General features: G+C 36.5%; 1 protein-coding gene across 1 annotated transcript in view; it reads right to left on the bottom strand.

The window, feature by feature from the left end:
* Positions 1-20,321, bottom strand: part of DCDC1 (doublecortin domain containing 1) — a 522,229-nt gene that overhangs the window by 9,254 nt on the left and 492,654 nt on the right. The window contains exons 31-34 of the mRNA XM_064289443.1: positions 17,626-17,778; positions 16,815-16,916; positions 11,665-11,801; positions 10,246-10,425 (exon numbers count right to left, since the gene is read on the bottom strand). Of these exons, the coding sequence (XP_064145513.1) occupies positions 10,246-10,425; positions 11,665-11,801; positions 16,815-16,916; positions 17,626-17,778 (572 nt within the window). The remainder of the gene's footprint in view (positions 1-10,245; positions 10,426-11,664; positions 11,802-16,814; positions 16,917-17,625; positions 17,779-20,321) is intronic.

Here is a 20,321-nt window from a genome sequence, read left to right as displayed (position 1 = left end):
AGCACACTGGTTAAGAGCTACAGCTACTAACCAAAAGGTTGACAGTTGAAATTCACCAGCTGCTCCATGGAAACTATGGGGCAGTTCTACTCTATCCTGTAGGGTCACTATGAGTTGGAATCGACTTGATGGCAATAGGTTTGTATTCAAGACGTATGCTAAGCAAACAATCCGAGAAGCTGGACTATATGAAGAACAACAGGGCCTCAGGAGTAGAGACTCGTTAGCAACCTGCGATATGCAAATGACGCTTGCTGAAAGTGAAGAGGACTTGAAGCATTCACTGAAGAGGATCAAAGACTACAGCCTTCAGTATACATTACACCTCAACATAAAGAAAACAAAAATCCTTACAACTGGACCAATAAGCAACATCATGATAAACCAAGAAAAGATTGAGGCTGTCAAAGATTTCATTTTACTTGGATACTCAATCAACACCCATGGAAGCAGCAGTCAAGAAATCAAAAGACTCATTGCATTGGGCAAATCTCCTGCAAAAGACCTCTTTGAAGTGTTGAAAAGTAAAGATGTTACCTCAAAGACTAAGGTGCGCCTGACCCGAGCCATGGTGTTTTCAATCATCTCATATGCATGTGAAAGCTGGACGATGAATAAAGAATATCGAAGAAGAATTGTGCCTTTGAATTGTGGTGTTACCATAGGCTGCCAAAACAAAAAATGAAAAAATCTGTCTTGGAAGAAGTAGAGTGAGAATGCTCCTTAGAAACAAGAATAGCGAGACTATGTCTCACATACTTTGAACGTGTTATCAGGAGGGATCCGTCCCTGGAGAAGGACATCATGCTTGGTGAAGTAGAGGGTCAGCGAAAAAGAGGAAGACCCTCAATGAGATGGATTGACAGTTGCTACAACAGTGGGCTGAAGCGTAACAATGATCGTGAGGATGGCACAGGACTGGCAGTGTTTTGTTCCGTTGTACACGGGGTTGCTATGAGCAGGAACTGACTTGATGGCACCTAACAACAATGACTCCGTTCCCTTGTTTAATCTCTTTTATCTATCAAAAGAGATTGACTCAAGATACACCCCACACTAATCCAGTCACATTAACATAACAAAGAAAACCGTTTTCCAAGTGGCATTGTAACTATAGGCATAGAGTTTAGGATTTATGACACATAGTCTCGGGGGACATAATTCAATCTATAACACTGTGAAAGGCAGAAACCTATCAGAGGAGGAAAACTCAAATATTTTCCATTAATAAAGACCAATGCTGTTATTAGATGCTACCGAGTCGCTTCCAAATCATAGCGACTCTACATACAGCAGAACAAAACACTGCCTAGTCCTGCACTGTCCTCACAATCACTGCCATGCTTGAGTACATTGTTGCAGCCACTGTGTAAATCCATCTCGTTGAGGGTCATCCTCTCTTTCACTGATTCTCTACTTCACCAAGCATGATGTACCTCTTCAGGGACTGATCCCTCCTGATAACATATCCAAAGTAGGTAAAATGAATTCCCATCATCTTTGCTCTAAGGAGCAATCTGGTTGTACTACTTTTAAGACAGATCTGGCAGTCCAGAATATTCAATATTCTTCACCAACACCGTAATTCAAAGGCATCAATTCTTCATCCAGCTTCCTTATTCATTGCCCAGCTTTTAAATGCATATGAGGCAATTGAGAATACCATGGCTTAAGTGAGACACACTTTAGTCTCGAAAGTGACATCTTTGCTTTTTAACACTTTAAAGAGGTCTTTTGCAGGAGATTTGCCCAATGCAATGCATCTTTTGATTTCTTGACTGCTGCTTCCATGGGTGTTGATTGTGGACCCAGGTAAAATGAAATCCTTGACAACTTCAATCTTTTCTCCATTTATCATGGTGTTGCTTATTGGTCCAGTTGTGAGGATTTCTGTTTACTTTATGTTGAGGTATACTCCATACCGAAGGCTGTAGTCTTTGATGTTCATCAGTAAGTGCTTCAAGTCTTCTTCACTTTCAACAAGCAAGGTTGTGTAATCTCCATATCTCAGGTTGTTAATGAGTCTTCCTCCACACCTGATGCCCCGTTCTTCTTCATATAGGCCAGCTTCTCAGATTATTTGTTCAATATACAGATTGAATCAGTATGGTGAAAGGATACAACCTGACACACACTTTTCCTGACTTTAAACCATGCAGTATCCCCTTGTTTTGTTCGAATGACTGCCTCTTGGTCTACGTACAGGTTCCTCATGAGCACGACTAAGTATTCTGGATTCACATTCTTTGCAATGTTATCCATAATTTGTTATGATCCACAGAGTTAAACTCCTTTGCATAGACAATAAAACACTGGTAAACATCTTTCTGGTATACTATACTTTCAGCCAGGATCCATCTGATATCAGTAACGATATCCCTGGTTCCAAGTCCTTTATGAATCCAGCTTAAATTTCTGGCAGTTCCCTGTCAATGTACTGCTGCCACTGCTTTTGAATGATCTTTGGTAAAATTTTACTTGGGTGTGATATTACTGAAATTGTTCAATAATTTCCACATTCGGTTGGATAACCCTTCTTTAGAATGGATACAAATATAGACCTCTTCTAGTCAGTTGTCCAGGTAGCAAGCTGTCTTCCACATCTCTTGGCATAGATGAGTAAGCAATTCCAGCCTTACATTCCTTTGTTAAAACATCTTAATTGGTACTCCGTCAACTTCTGAAACCTTGTTTTTCACCATTCGTCTCAGTGCAGCTTGGACTTCTTCCTTCATACCGCCTGTTCTTGATCATACACGACCTCCTGAAATGGTTGAATGTTGATCAATTGTTTTTGGTACAGTGACTCTGTGTATTCCTTCCATCTTCTTTTGATGCTTCCTACATCATTTAATATTTTCCCCATAGAATCCTTCAAAATTGCAACTGGAGGCTTGAATTTTTTCTTTAGTTCTTTCAGCTTGAGAAATGCCAAGCATGTTCCTCCCTTTTGGTTTTCTAACTCTAGGTCTTTGCACATTTTATTATAATGCTTCACTCTGTCTTCTCGAGCCAACCTTTGAAATCTTCTGTTCAGCTCTTTAACTTCATCATTTCTTCCTTTTGTTTTAGCTACTCTACATTCAAGAAAATTTTCACAGTCTCTGTTGACATCCATTTTGGTCTTTTCTTTCTTTCCTGTCTTTTTAACGACCTTTTGTTTCCTTCATGTATGATGTCCTTGATGCCGTTCTACAACTTGTCTGGTCTTCAGTCATTAGTGTTCAGTGTGTCAGATCTATTCTTGATATGTTCTCTAAATTCAGGTGGGATATACTTAAGGTTATATTTTGGCTCTCATTGGCTTGCTCTAATTTTCTTCAGCTTCAACTTGAACTTGCATATGAGCAATTGATGGTCTGTTCCACAGTCAGCCCCTAGCCTTGTTCTGACTGATGATACTGAGCTTTTCCATCATCGATTTTCCACAGATATAGTCGATTTGATTCCTGTGTATTCCATCTAGCAAGGTCCATGTGTATAATCGCTCTTTATTTTGGTGAAAAAAGGTATTTGCAATGAATAAATCATTGGTCTTGCAAAATTCTATCATGTGATCTCCAGCATTGTTTCTTTCACCAAGGCCATATTTTCAACTACTGATCTTTCTTCATTTCCAACTTTCCCATTATCAGCCACCGGTAATTATCAGCATATCTTGATTGCATGTTTGATCAATTTCAGACTGCAAAAGTTGGTAAAAATCTTCAATTTCTTCATCTTTGGCCTTAGTGGTTGGTGTGTATGAACTGATCTTCCTTGTAGGTGTCTGGATATTTATCCAATCTCTGACAGTGTTGTACTTCAGGACAGATCTTGAAATGATCTTTTTGATGAGGAATGTGATGCCATTCCTCTTCAATTTGTTATTCCCTGCATGGTATTCCATATAATTGTTCAATTCAAAATGGCAATACCAGTCCAATTCCACTCACGAATGCCTAGGATATAGATCTTTATGCATTCCATTTCATTTTCAATGACTTCCAATTTTCTTAGATTCATACTTCATCCAGTCCATATTCCAATTATTAATGGATATTTGCAGCTGTTCCTTCTCATTGAGTTATGCCACATCAGCAAAAGAAAAGAGGTAAGGCTGCATACTGTCAAAAGTGGAATACTTGAGAGACCTGGAAAAACAAGGGAGTCCTGCCAAGTTCAAGTTCTCACAAGTTGCACTGTAATTAATAGCCTAGTACAATTACAGTCAAAACCCCTGTAGAATGAATTTATGGTGTTTGAACGTAATTCTAAAATCAGTTGGAAGAATAAACAGGCAAGAATGTTCAAGTAAAATTCAAAACAAGGTGCAACATAGGCTACTTCTGTCAGATATTAATATATATTATAATGTTATAATAATTTTAAAAGTATTAAGTACAATAAAAATCATACCAAACCCACTTCTGTCGAGTTGATTCCAACTCATAGCAACCCTACATGACAGAGTAGAACTGCCCCATAGAGTTTCCAAGGAGTGGCTGGTGGATTCAAACTGCTGACCTTTTGTTTAGCAGCCTTAGCTAGCTGTAGCTCTTAACTACTATGCCACCATGGCTATAGACAGCTCAAAAAAAAAAAAAAAAAGTATATATAAGAATTTTGTATATTATAAAGTTATTCTAACTCAATGGGGCATAAAAAAAAATCATAGATATGTTAAGATAACAATTTTAAATCAACAAATAATGCAGAGAAAAAAAGCTGCACTGAAATTTTACACCAGAAACACATTTCACACCATTTAAAACAGAAAAGGGAATAATACAACTATAAAAAATTTAAAAAGCAATTGGATGAATCTGTCTGTGACCTAAGGATAGTAAAGGCAATTAAAAAACTTACAAAATGTATTAATTTCTGTACATTAAAATAAGTCAGAATTGACTCGATAGCAATGGGTTTGGTTTTTCGGTTTTGGTACATTAAAAAAATCCCATAAATACAATGGTGAATTTGAAATTTGTTACAATGACTCTGATACTATTAAAAAAAAAAACTTAAATATATATGAAAAAACTTCCATAGAGTTTAACAGGGCATATATAGATGACTAATAAATGGTAAACCAAAGCAAACAAACAACTTCAGAAGAATTAAAAACATAAATTAAAACGCAGATATAACATTATTTTCTATCAAGCGACTACGCTGCTTGCTGTTGAGTGAACAGGTAGATGGGAACTATCACTCACCACTTGTGGGAACATAAACTGGAACATTGCTAGATAGCAATCTGGCAACAGATATCAAAATTCCCATGCATGTTTATGTAATTTGACTTAGCAATTCTACTTTTCGGAATTCATTCAGGGCAAATAATTAGAAAATTACATAACGTTTTAAACATGTTCATTGGAGCATTCATTATAACTGCACAAAATTGAAAACAGCTGAAACAACAGAAAGCTGGATGAAAAAATGACAGTGCATCTCTGCTACAGAATATTATGATGCCATTGAGAATAATGTTTCTTAAGAATGTTAAATAACATGGGGAAAAGTCACAATAATTAGGTGAACAGTACAGGTTATAAAACTGTATATACTGCACGACCTACTACGATCACAATGGTAAAAAAAATTTATAACTGTATGGAAACCTTAGCAATACATATATACTAAAATTATAATAACTGGTTATTTGTGGGTGATAGAATTTTCATTTTCTTCCCAATGTTTTTATATCTTTTCTAATTTTAATGGAATGACTATGTGTTTTTTTAGAATTAGAAATCAATAAATTTTATTCAAATAATAAAAAAACATTTATAGTGATTATTTTCAAAACTGAGATTGCAGTAGCTTCGTATTATTTCCCCTTGTGATTTTTCTAAATTCTCCATAACAATAGCCACTAACTTATTTCTGTTCCAAAGCACTCAAAGAGTGTGACAGCTGAGTTTCTATTTGGGGGAGTGGAGTGAGGGAGAGTGTGGCACTTTCCTAGAAACACGTATAGGAGTCTCTGGGTGGATCCTGTGTAATTTGAAAAGGTTTCACAAAATGTAATTCTTAAATTTTTCCCTATTTTACCACAAAAAATTATTTTTCTATAGATATGTTTTTCTCTTCTAATAAAAAAGGACATTATTAAAAACATTTACTAAATGCAAAATATAATCTATAGTTAATTCCCTGAGTTTTCACTGCAAGATGTATTTACCTGAGATGAAGTCAGTAAGTTTGTAAAATTTTTTTCAAAATAAATTTGCAAATAAGGTATTTTCAGAACAATTAGGTTCTAAAAGATCTATTCAGCATATAACCTTTAAGAAAAAAAACTAAACCCGTTGCTGTCAAGTCGATTCCGACTCATGGCGACCCTATAGGACAGAGTAGAACTGCCCCACTGGGTTTCCAAGGAGTGGCTGGTGGATTCCAACTGCTGGCCTTTTGGTTAGCAGCCAAATATCTAACCACTGTACCACCAAGGCTCCATAACCTTTAATAGCATTCTTAATTCTCAGTTTTTCAAATATATCTAAATTTACTCAAATATCTTCTTTAACATGGTTAATAGAAATTCAATGTTTGTATTTTTTGCAATAACAAAAGCTGCTATTAAAGGAATACTTGTTCTCTGACTAATTCCTTGACTGCAGTCTACTTTGCAAGTTTAGTTTTCATAGACCAGGTCTTCTCGAACAGGACACTTGGGCATCATTCACTATGGCACATTCCCAGTGTGCATGAGGCGCTTGCCTCTACAAATCAAAAGGACCTGTTTCTCACTCTTTCAGCTCCCACGCATGCATTCAGAATTGTTCCCAGGCTGAAAAAGACAGCCCTGGTTTTGAGATTCTGTAGAATTAGAGAGATGTTGCAGGGATGGCAGAAGACACTTCAGGACCATGGAAGGAGGGGCCCAGGCAACCATAAATCAGAGAAAACTGTTTGCCCTGAAGAACTAAGCCACTAACCCTGGAGAGAGAACTGCCTCGGTATGTTGATGACAGATGAGCCAACACAGGTTGGAGATGAGAGTTGCTCTGGAAATGTTCAAAGAGTGGGTGGAAAGAAAGTGGTTAAATCATCCAGAATGACCACAGCAGTGAAAGAAATTAAGGGAAAAGTTGGCATTGGATGGGACTCCAATACCATCTAGGGGTTTCATTACAGAAGGTACAGTGAAGCACTTTGAAATGTGCTCTGTTTCTCATTCTTCTGGTAAAAGTACCAATCATTGAAACCATGATCTTCTTTGGAATTTGTGTCATTAGCCAGATTCTCCCCGCGAAATCGGAACCCTTCTCTTCCTGCTGCCTATTGGTTCCACACTCAGCCCATTCTCCAGAGGTATGCTTTACAGCCAGATAGTCCGAAAGGATACATTTCTAACTAATCACAAAGAATCTCATGCAGGTCCCTAAAGGCAAAACAGACAGAATGGAAAAGAAAAGGGAAGAGATTAGAAATGGGAAAAAATTAAACAAAGCAAAGGAAGAAATAATATGCACAAAACTTTCAAGCCATTCCGTATCTTTCTATAAACCAAGACCACATTAATCTCCCCAAAATATTGCTTTCACATGCCCTTTCCTTACTGAGACAAAAAGCGGTTCAAATACTTTAGTCTGGGGCAGTGTGCAGGGGCCACCATATGCTTGCAACCCATCTCTCCCCTTATTTCTCAGCCCAAGCGCCATCTATTCAATACGCATTATGGATTCCGACACTGGCACCATTGTGCCTGGTGCCCCTCATCCTTGATAATGCTTTTCTCTACCTAAGATGTTCAATTTTATCTATATTCCATCAGAAGTCCTGATTGACTCCTCTGCGGAGCCTTTCTCCATCACCCAGGTGGGAACGGGGCCTCCTCCTCTGAAATCCTACTGAACTTCCTGCCTGCACTACTACTTTGACCTTTATCACATGCTGTTAGGACTTCTCTAAGGCGAATGTCAACTTCCTTATCAAATAAGTTTTTCTTACAAAGGCAACCCATGTTCATCATAAAAAATATGGAGCACACAGAAAATTACGCAAAAAAGAAAAATAAAAATCACTCATAACTTGTCCATCCAAAAATAAATACCTCCAACAATAAATCCTCCCAATTTTTTCTATGTGTGTGCATGTATTTACTGAAACTTAACTCTGCCTGCTTTATATTCTGCTGCTTTCACTTAGTATATCTTTATTATTGTTGTTTTTTTCTAAAAGTTGATTTTGAGTTATAATATTCTATCCAATTGCTATAATTTGTTTAACCAATTCCCTATCGATGATGGTTTAAGTTACCTCTAATTTATCTATTATAAATAGTGTTGTGATAAATGTTCTTATCAATCTTTGCATAAATTCATTTGCTTAAGATATGTATAAACTAACTGCCTTCCAATAAGTTGTTTCTCTACAAAGCTAAGTTAATCTTGGAAATATTTCCAAAAGCTTTGCCAATTTGAAATATTAATGAGAGCAGAGGCCATGTGATGCTTTATTCCTCCTACTGCTACTGCTGCTAATGTTAACTTGTCATTTATGCAGCGCTGTCAAGTTTACAGAAACCCTGGTGGCGCAGTGGTTAAGTGCTATGGTGCTAACCAAAAGGTCAGCAGTTCAAATCCACCAAACGCTCCTTGGAAACTCTATGGGGCAGTTCTACTCTGTCCTATAGGGTTTCTATGAGTCAGAATCGACTCCATGGCAACAGGTTTTTTTTTTTTTTTTAAATCAAGTTTACACAATCTTTCATATCCATAAATTAGAATACTTCACAGTATCCAGCCCAGTGCCCTTCATGAACGAAGTTTATATAAAAAAAATTGTTTGATCATGGAATTATATTTATTGAGTATCTTTTATATGCTACATTCAGAGTCTCATAAATCAAGCTTCAATCCCCCACACACCAGATAAATGTAACCTTTGTCAGTGTTATTGTGTTTGCTATTCTGAGTTCGACAGGCTTTCTTTTCTCTGTCATCCCTGCTCTCCTCTTTATCTATATATTAATCATTTTCATATTCTTCCACTATTTTACCAATTCTACTTATAACAGATAAGTACATTTTAGGACTACTCCAGGTGCCCTTGTCACCCTCCGTGGGCTTCTCTAATTGAGTCTATTGCACCATCTTGCCTACTGTTTCTTCCCCAAATCCCATCTTCATGTGACTTCCTCTCATCCCAGAAAACATTTCAGGAAATAAGAAAGACAAAACTACTATTAAAAATATCGCTGTAAACCAATTTGTAAAAGACCATAAAATCCATTCATTATTTTCATTGAGTCCCTGGGTGGTGCAAATGTTAATGCTCTAGGCTGCTAACCAAAAGGCTGGTGGTTCAAGTCCACTGAGGGGCACCTTAGAAGAAAGGCCTGGTGATCTACTTCTGAAAAACCAGTCATCGAAATCCTATGGAACACACTTCTACTCTCATACACGTGGGGTCATCGTGAGTCAGAATCAATGCAATGGCAACTGGTTAATGTTTTCATTTAAAGATTAAGACAAAATGTTAAATTTTAGAAATTTATCCCTGAAATTGCAAACAATAAATGAACTCCTACACACCTTCTTCTTAGTCAATGTTATAACTTTGAAAAGTGGAAAGTTTGCCAGATTTCTAGGGCTCTGGATAGTAAGACTATCATAGGTTTTCCCTAGTAAGTAGTATTATTTTTATTGCATAGAACACATGTAACAAATATTTCATTTAAAGATTAAGACAAAATGTTAAATTTTAGAAATTTATCCCTGAAATTGCAAACAATAAATGAACTCCTACACACCTTCTTTTTAGTCAATATTATAACTTTGAAAAGTGGAAAGTTTGCCAGATTTCTAGGGCTCTGGATAGTAAGACTATCATAGGTTTTCCCTAGTAAGTAGTATTATTTTTATTGCATAGAACACATGTAACAAATATTTCATGATGGGGGATCATTTTTTTCTGAACTGTGTTGAAAATGGGTGAGGAAAATTATTTTAAAGTATAGGTTTTGCTCTTTGCCTATACATTTGGCTGATAGGTACTCTTGTCAATGTTCTCTGCTGGCCAAGTGGCATTTTCAGATTCACACATGTGTCAGGTTGCACTGGACTCCACACTTGCACACATGTAAGCTCATTTAATCATCAGAACAACCCCATGATAAAAGTATTATTTCTATTTTACAGAAGAGAAAATGAGGTTCAGAGAGATAATTTGCCTGACCGAACAATCCAGAAACGGCTGAGCTGGTATTTGAACCCAGGTCTTTGAAATACTCTCTTTCCACAACAGATTTACCTCTGAAATAGTTCTGCCCCAGGCATAAGTGCCGTCTTCAGGTCTACCTCCATTTGGATAAACCCATACTCGTTTTTTGTTGGGTTGTGTATACAAGCTGCCCTGCTTGACTGTTACATGTTTAGTTGAAATTGGAGATGTTCTTTTGGGATGCAATTCTTGGACTTCAGAAAGGTGTGCCTGTCAAGAAAAATCCAGGGAATTATGTGTTTACCATGTATGTGGCAAATGTGACGAAAGATGGAAACATCTTATAATTTCTATTATATTTTAAAAATTTTAGGGAGCAACTATTAAGTGCCTCGGCCTCTCCCTTCACTGACTTTTATGCAAATTATACTGGCTTCAGTGAAAGGACTATAAAACGGCAACAATAATAATAATTATAGTAATAATAATAAAGCATTTATTTTGACATAGCACTTAAATTTCACTAATAATTCGGAGAAATGAATAGAGATGTGTTTCTGAACTTGGCATGGTGTGTCTCCTACTGAGCGATTTCTCTGCATCTAACGAATGAACGTTGGATTAAAATCACATCATTTCCTTTAGCTAAGAAACGCTGAAGAGAGTGTACATGTCTGTTGTTTAAGTCCTTACTCACTGTCTTTTAAAATACAGTAGCAACTCTCATACGTTGCCAGATCCCTACCAGGCAGCTTTTCATCCTACTTCAAGCATGTACGAGTTCAATGCTTTGCATTCATTCCCTGGCCAGTGATTTATCCTTCTTAGCTTGGCAAGAAGTCATATTTCTAGCGATGTCATTTTTTTTTTTTCCTAGTAACCTTGACTTGGGCATACTCCTAAGATTTAGATCGAACACATTTCACAAATTTGAGAAACCCTATTAAATAGGAACATATCATTTTGATAAAAAACTTCACAAAGCAAGAAGTTTTCCCAGGTTTCTGTCCTCAATCCTCTCCCATAGCTTACCTTTCTTTTCTAGACTTTTTTATGTCTGGCAATCCTGACTGATTGACCAACTGGGCTGAAACCACTTTTTGAATTCCTCACTTCTGAATGTCTCCATTGCAATTAGTATTTTGCTCCTTGCTCTTTTTACATATTGAGACATACCCTTAGGAGTGATGAGCAGTGAAGCCATACGGCTCTACTTGACTACACGTATTATAATTACCTTTGTACATATCCACTGGGCCTTTTTCTCTTCTTTGCTAAGGTCATAATTTCTGCTCTCCATTCAAACAAAACACACTTTCATATGAGCTGGCTGTCTTTTAGATAGCTACTCTCCAAATGCCAACTCAGTGCTTAGCATATGCTGATGTGGCCATAACTGACCAGATGCTGAGAATATATTAATAGCATAACTTTAAAATTCAATATTGCACTTTAAAAAGCTTATAAAAGAGGCAGGGTCTTTAATGTCTAGAGTCCTAAAGAACGTACCTCTGTATGTTTTATAAGTTCCATGAGTTTAATTTCCTCTTGAGTCTGTTCAGTCCAGCCTCCCTCCACCACCACAGGCTGCACAGGGCTTTTGGTGGGAACCATGGTGGCCGGCAGACATGCAGCTACTCGCCGCCCTGAGGAAATAAGTTTCTGGAAATGTTGTTTCTGATGATAGACTTTCCGCTTGCAAATAAATTGGTTTAGTGTTCTGTGCATAAATCATTCCACCCAGGAGCATAGGCTAAAATACTAAATATGTCATAAAAGCAAAGATGCCTAAGGTAATAATATCTAACAGTACCTCTTCATAAGGTAGCTTGAGGCTTTAAAGAGCCAGGATACACATACTCTATGGATGGAAAAGAAAGATAACATGCTGACTTTCACACTAACCCCAGCTTCTCATCCACAACATGGTTCAGCAGTAATTTAGTCAAATAGAATTCATGACCTATATAGTCCTCATCATCTCCTTCTGTCTTGGAACATATGTTTTGTTCTCTTCACTAATAATAAGCCTTTCCCCACAATTAGCTTAGCAGCCTGGGGATTAAGTATTTCTAAAATAATATTAACTCAAGAGACAGGAGCCCTTTTTTTCTATCTAACAATGCCCCACGAATACGATTAGTTTCTGACACCTCTGCTGTGCCCTTTATGATGTTAAGAAGCTGTCGTAGAGAAAATATTTATTGGAATACCCCATTTTAAAGAATCATAGGCATAATTTAATAAGTGTGGTGATTCAAATTTATACATTCAACTAGACCACTTGAAATAGCTAAAAAAAAAAAAATAGGTTTAAGAAAGTCACACTTATGAAATCATTTTCTTTCTTGGTGTTGAAGATATTCTCAGCTTCGAGCCTCATGAAAACCCTGGCAGCATAGTGGGTAAGAGCTATAGCTGCTAACCAAAAGGTCAGCAGTTTGAATCTACCAGGCGCTCCTTGGAAACTCTATGGGGCAGCTTTACTCTGTCTTATAGGGTGGCTATGAGTTGGAATGGACTCGACAGCAATGGGTTTGAGCCTTATGCTGATCATTAAATTTCTTAGGTAAAAATAATGCTTTCCCTTATGTACTCATTCCAAAAACCTACATTGACCATAAGCTATGTGTTAGCACAGTGCCAAATCATGTAAATGCAAACATGCTCAAGATCAATTTCTTGCCTCAAGGGCTTACAGTTTGGTGGGGAAGGCAAACGATAAGGAAATGGTTAGACAATCATTTATTGTAATTATGCTACATTAGGTAACTACAGGGTCTATGAGGGAATGTAACAGGGGCAGCTTCTCTAGCCTAATAGGTCCAAGAAGGCTTCTCTGAGAAAGTAACACTTAAATTGATGAAATAATAAAAATACTAAAATGAAGTTGAGTCCCAATTTTATTGTCAAGGTGCTCTTAATGTACAGATTTTCAGACTATGGCTATGAACAAAACTCTTTGAAGATAAGTCTGTACTTGCTAAGGGTAAAGCACTTGTACTGATGTGGCTCAAATTTCAGAAACACACCAGCAATAAAAATAACAGTGATAGAAAGTTACTGATGACTTTTTCAGGGAAACCAGAAATGTACGCACATAGTAAGCATTCATACGCAATTTATGAGTGTGGAGAAAGCATCGCTGAATCAATCAACCAGTAAGTTACAATGACAATGTCACTAGGCAACAAGCTTTGGAGAAGACCACAGAGGTACTTCACAAAATACACAACACAAATTTACACTAAATATAGTTTTTACCCAATTCTATTCATAAAATGCAGACAACATCAATTTATTATGGATAATATTTCAGTATATATTTTATTTGTAATGCATTTTGAACACTAAAATTTTGTTCAACTAAAGGGAATTCAGCAATAGTTTATGATTTATACTGTTGAGAGCCAGGAACTGAATATAGGAATGAGGAAAAACATTATGCATTATTTGTTTTTGTCAACTTGCTTCTAATGGTTTTAAGAAAATGAATGCAGTTTGCATTATAATTTTCATTAAAGAGGCATGTCATCAGAAAAGGTTTTAGTTTTGGGAAAGCTTTTCATAACAAACATTATTTATGTAGGTAGGGATAACAGAAATTGAAAACAAGTAAAAATGTATTCAACAAATTATTTCTTATTTTCTTATGACGTTTTACCATATGTCCTATTTTATTTCACATGAGATCAAGGGGTAGTAATGGTAATAGCTAACTATTAACGGGGAATATTTCTTCTCTGCTCTTAATGTTTTCTTTCAAAAGGATGGCACTCCACTGGTATTGAGAATGATTTCTCTGATTGTTAAATGAGGAAAAAAATAAGTGGAGAATTCTTGGCCTATTTTCACCCTTTTTTCTCTCACAAGCTAGAGAACATGAGTACTTTCCCGTTCTTTCATGCTATAAGTCTCACCTGGACAACTTCCCTCATTTCCCTCCCTTAGTGGGAGGTCCATTCTGGTTCAGCACCATCTGGGCCTCTGAGGGTAAGTCCGCCCAATTTGGAAGTTCAGTTAGCAGATCCATTTAGCTCTCACACTAAACAAAATGCTCCAGTGTTGTCATATATGTAACAAAGGTGATAGCTGGGGCTTGATCTGCTATTCCTTAGTTTCATATACTAAGTTTTAAGACCCGAATTGGGAAAACAGGCTGTCTTCTCAGGAACCCCAATACCAATAATAAAAAAAATACCAATATTTAGTATTTATTATGTGACAGGCATGTAGCAAATGTTTGTAATTTGTACTTAATCAAAACAACTCTGTAGTTACTAGTATTAATATTAGCAATGCTCATGCTTTCAAATGAAATGTAAAATCCACTTAGCCCAGTGATTTGTACATATATTATATATATTGTACATAGTATACGCTTAATAAACACCTGTTGCATTTATTGATGGCCATAATAATAGGAACTAATTTATTCAGCAACTACTTCTACCTCCCATACCTCCCTTTCATCTAGCCCACAAGAAGCTCATAATCTAATAGGGACCAGCAGTTAATTGAGCTAAGACTTGGTCTTATCTATCCTCATAATTCCAATAGCTAGAAAAAGATCTTGCTCAGAGTAGATATTTTATAAGCACGTGTTTTATTCTTATTTAACAGCAGAAAATATACCAGTTTGTCAGTAGAGACAAGAAAAACTACTTCAATGGACATCAAATGACCATACAGACATTGTTTTCAGCAGCGATATTACAGATGATACCAAATGGATTTTATGCCTTTTTATTAATTAGCTTTAATGAAACCTGAAGACTTGAAATAAAATCAGAATTCAGAACAGACAGTTCTGCCGAGTGTTATTTCTAGTATGTTGTTTTCTAGTAACTTAACCTGATACAGGAGTAAAGCTTAGAATACTCACTGGAGTAAACGGTTGAAATTCTATTCATTCATTAATTCAGTAATTCTACAACTATTTAGAGAGCAAATAAGAAGAGTATAGAATTTATATTATAACATAAGAGGGGCAGTCACATGACTAGATAATTACAGTAATGTGATGAGTCCTACCAGAGTAGAAATTTAGGGTGTGATAGAGACACATCACCCCATACTTGAGATGTTACCGGGAAGAACTAACAACTAAGCTGAAAAACAGAGAATAAGTAGGAGCAATCCAGAAGTATAAGAGAAGGGTAAGTTCTAGGCAGAGAAAACTGAATGGAGGCAAAAGCTCAGCGTTAATAAGCTCTTGTCATGTCTGAAGGAGTAAAACAAAGTCCAAATGAGTGAAGTGTAGAGGGCAAGGAGAGAGAAGCTGGCTGATGACCAGATCATGTAGGGTCACATTAATGCCACAGCTTTGTCCTGAAGATAATAGGGATCATTGAAAGGTTTTAAGTCTGGAGTATCACACTCAGCTTTGCATTTCTGCTTGATAACTCTAGTTGTTGAAAAATGCCAACATTCTGCACAGAATGGAAACTACCTTCAAGAGTGAATGCAGGGATACCCATTAGAAAGTTGCTGTAATCCAAGGTATAGATGAAGGTAGCTTGAACTAGAATAAATATAGTGGAGATTAAGAGGGTTAGAATGAATTTGGGATAAAGTTAATAGTTTTGAAGCAACAAGGTGAGAGAGAGAGGGAGACACCAGAGATGGCGCCAAGGTTTCTGGGTTGAAACACCTGGGTGGAATGTGGTACCATCACTGTTAGAGGAGATAAGGGAGGCCTTGGTGTGGGGGTGATACGGTAACTTTAGTTTTGGGCATGCTCATGGGACATTCAAGTGAAAACGTCTAGTAGGAGCAGTAGAGGTCCATAGTAGTAAAAAGTAGTAACATAACTTTTCACTTATGTACAACCGTTCTTTGGGTAAGAACTGGATAGCAATAACTATTTCAAACTAGAGCTCTGTCTATTACATTCAGGACTAGTGTTATTGATTGAAGAAAAAGTCACATGCTTTTGACACCAGACAGTATATGTACTCAAGAATTGAAATCCTGCTATGGCAATCACAGAACCTGAAACATATTCCTGGCCAGACTACAGTCCATAATACATTGTTTCTACCCAAAGAACCATTTGAAATCACAGTGCTGGGAATAGTATAAGGTCAGGAACCTAAGATTATGTGATGACGAGAATGGAAAAAGAGGACAAATGTTGCCAATTGATCACTTTGACAATGAGTGCCATATCTTATGCTGGAATGCAAGGTGAAGTCTTTTTGAAACAATGACACTGAAGATTTTATTACTCTGAAGATTTTATTACTTCCTCACGCAGATTGTATAAGACCTTCTTCCCCACCAATATCCAAGAAATCACAATGTTTAAAGACTAATTCCAAATACCACAAAATATCAGTTCAGGGATCATTTCAAAACCAGTAGGATAGTTATATGGTCCAGACAATTTACTTGAAGCGTTTTTAACTCCTTCAAGTATTTTTAACACATATATAAAGCATGTGATATTAATTGTAATATAAAATGTACAAATATAAATTAAATATTGAAAAATATAATGTTAGGTTTTAAACTTGCTTAAGTGTCTTTTGTAACACAATATTTATACAGAGCACATTAGTTAAATACCTGGTATCTAATGGTAGAAAATAACTCTCAGTAAATTGAGATTACATTTAGAATTAAACTTGGTGATGCTTGATTTAGTTCATACTGACCTTTTAACTGCCTCATTTTGTGTTTCATAGTACCTAGATCAGCCAAAATTTTATCCTTTTTTATCCAGTTCTGCTTCTCTAATTTTTCTGTTTTCTGCAAAGCTAGAATAATAAAAATTCATGATATTTATCTTACATTCTTTTATCAACAGTAATTTATCATGCAATCCAATAATTTATAAAGAACTTTCTGCTCCAAGAAATAGATTCAATTAGAAAGAAGTAATTAAAAGGAAAGGGTCATTAAAAGAAAAAGATGACAGGGCTTGAGGCATTTCTTTATGAATAGAGGGGGGAAAAGAAGAAGAACAGTGCTGTTTTATGATATAGATTTACCATATGCAACACTCATATTTCATTTTCCACTTCCACATACTATTTGGAGGTGATGAAAGCCTGGCTTGGAACCATTCATTTTTTAAACATCCACCTACTGCCTAAAGGGTGCAATTCTTAAAAATGAAAATGTGCAGACAGGTCATCCACAGTGGGAATTAAACTCATTTGTTATTTTCTAATACATACCATTATTCTCAGTCTTATAGACCAAGGATCTCTTTATCAACTAAATTAGACATTTTTCCATGCAGAATACTCCATTCCAGTAAGAAAAAAATAGGCAATTGTGCAAATACAGGAGATACAGCTATCCTTGTGCACACAATTTATGGACCTCCTGTTCTTTCAATAAATGTGATATTATTAGGTTGACATTATATACACTTAATTCATTTTCTTATGGTAACAAAATTTACTTTCCTCTTCCTTCATATACTTGCTTGAAAGAAAGCAAAAACCAAAAAAATCTTACCTTTCAGAGGCAGAAATGGTTCACCACAAGATACCCAGATGGCAATAGGATTTCTGAGGACAAGGTCAAGCAAAGACTCATCTATACTGTTCAAACTATCAGATGTCACCAATTTTGGAAATGATTTGTTTTTCACTTTTGTTCTCATATTTTCTAAGAATAAGATGACACATTCACCATTATTCAATGAATAATAAATAGATTTGCCTACTGAATTCATTTCTTTATTCAAAATATTTTATTTTTCATTGACAACTTGATTTAAATATGCAATACCCAACCCAGAGGCTAACATATACATATTGTCAGAAACTCCATATGCAGCGGAAGAATTTAAAATAATCTGATTGTAAGTTTCTTTCTTACACCTTGCTTGATTGTGAAAGAAATTTGAAGTTTGCCAAAAATACGTACTCTAAAAAAAAATAAGAAGAAGAAGAAGGGGCAAAATAAAGAGATTGAACACCAAGTAAAGCTGAAAATGGCTAGAGGAATAGACTAAAGTCATGAATAAGGCATCTCAATGTCCTCATCTTTTAAATGGGTATTAGTGTTCATCTCATCCTGTTACTGGGAAGATTAAATGGAAAAAAATGTGGAATGCTTCAGAGAAATAGTGCTTGGCCTATTTTATCACACAAGCAACCAATAAATGTTAGCTACTGTTTTTATTATGAAATGGAAATGAATAGCATGCTGTTGTTATTTGCTAGAACTAAAGCACAATTTGGGTTCTGAGCTTCCTAATGGCCAAAGTAAAGAGGAAAACACAATTTCAAGATGGACACAGTCCAAATATAATGATGAATTTCTCAGAAGACACATTTCTCCTAGTCCTGAGGCCTGAGAGAATTCATTTGAACTTTCTTATAAAGGGGTTATTTGTAATATAGTTAATAGCATCCTGAAATAGAAACTAACGCATACTGAGAACTTACTAAGTGCTGGGCATTTTATTAAGACATCGTCCATATACGTATCTCATGTAACTCTTAAACCGACACTCTGAGGTAAGTGTTATTACCATTTGTTTTTTACAGATAAGGTAACTGATGCTAGGTTGTAGCAGAGCTAGGGCTAGAATCCAGGCCACCTGCCTCCAAACGCTGTGCTCTTAACCACTGTTTCATACTACCGCCACAGTTAAGTATGCTACTGACTTTCAAACAGCTGTTTCTTTAAACTTTTTCAACACAAACTGATGGCATAATGTCAAACCCTCTAATGTCCCTGTCTGATTCAAAGATAGCCTTTAGAATATAGAGGAAAAGGGATGGCTATACCCTTTTGGCAATCCTGCATGAATAACATTACTTTCAACCAAGTTTTCAATAAGAATTTGAAAGCAGAGAGTTTGAGGTTATAATCTCCAAGAAACTAGAGATCAGATATTTTACGATGCCAACTATACGCTTTAGTCATCAGCTAGGCATTATTCATATAGTTACTTTTAAAAATCCAATAGAAAACAAACAAATAATATCTACACATAACTATAATAGCTAATAGTCATTGGGTGTCTGGGAGATGTTAATCAGGCACTGTTTTAAGTGATTATACATGTGTGCGTATATATATTAAAAAAAATTTTTTTTTTTTTTACATATATATTCACATCTGTTTATTTGGTTTTCATAACAATCTCATGAAGTAAGTGGCTACCATTGTTAGCTGCCGTCAAGTTGGCCCCTGACTCATGGCAACCCAAGCACAATGGAACAAAATGCTGCCTGGTCCCCATGATCAGTTGAGGATGAGACCATTGTGATCCATAGGGTTTTCACTGGCTGATTTTTGGAAGTAGAATGCCAGGCCGTTCTTACTAGTCCATCTTAGTCTGAAAGCTCTGCAGAAGCCTGTTCAGCTTTAAAGCAACATAAAAGCCCCTCCACTGACAGACAGGTGGTGGCTGTGCATGAGGTATATTGGCTGGGAATTGAATCCGGGTCTCCCACATTAAAGGTAAGAATTCTACCACGGAGCCACCACTGGCTCCTAAATGACTGTTAGTGTCCTCATTTTAGAGATGAGGAAACTGAGGTACAGAGAGGTTAAGCAACTTGCCCAAAGTCATTCCTACAGCAAGTGATAGAGCTAGGACTGGAATCCTGGTAAATACAGTCTACTGGGACACATGAGGGCACCATGAGTCAGCATTGACTCAATAGCAGTTGGTTTTATTCTGGTTCTAAAACCCAAGTTCTTAATCTCTATACCACACCTCTCAATACAATAATAGTGTGGTGGCCTCGCACTCAAGTTAACGCTACTGAATCATTGCTAACAAGACTCCCTTTCATTTAACAATTGTTTGGGACACAGCTCTTCCGTCAAGTTGTACGTAGCCCAATGGGACACACAGAGATGTAAATAGATGATTACAATACAATGTGGTCAGTGCTACAATTGAAGGGCATTCAGTGGGGCTTCTGGGAGTTTATATGAGACGTGGAGACGGGCAGGAAGGAGACTGGAGGTCAGGCAGTGTTGAGAGGACAGCTTCTCTTCTAACGGTAGGAAAAAAAAAATGCATTGATCCAGCCCCACTTCCTTAAGTTGGTTTGGGTCCTGATTTTGAGAACAAAAAAAGCTGCTCATGCTTCATTAAGCAGCTAAACTCTCAAAAATATTTTATTAATTTTTAATGCAAATTTATTGTTTGGTGCTAAAACCAAAATTCACACAAGATTTTTGTG

This window comes from Loxodonta africana, chromosome 7, assembly GCF_030014295.1.
Source record: "Loxodonta africana isolate mLoxAfr1 chromosome 7, mLoxAfr1.hap2, whole genome shotgun sequence".
NCBI classification, from domain to species: Eukaryota; Metazoa; Chordata; class Mammalia; order Proboscidea; family Elephantidae; genus Loxodonta; species Loxodonta africana.
This window is presented reverse-complemented; position numbering and strand designations above follow the sequence as displayed.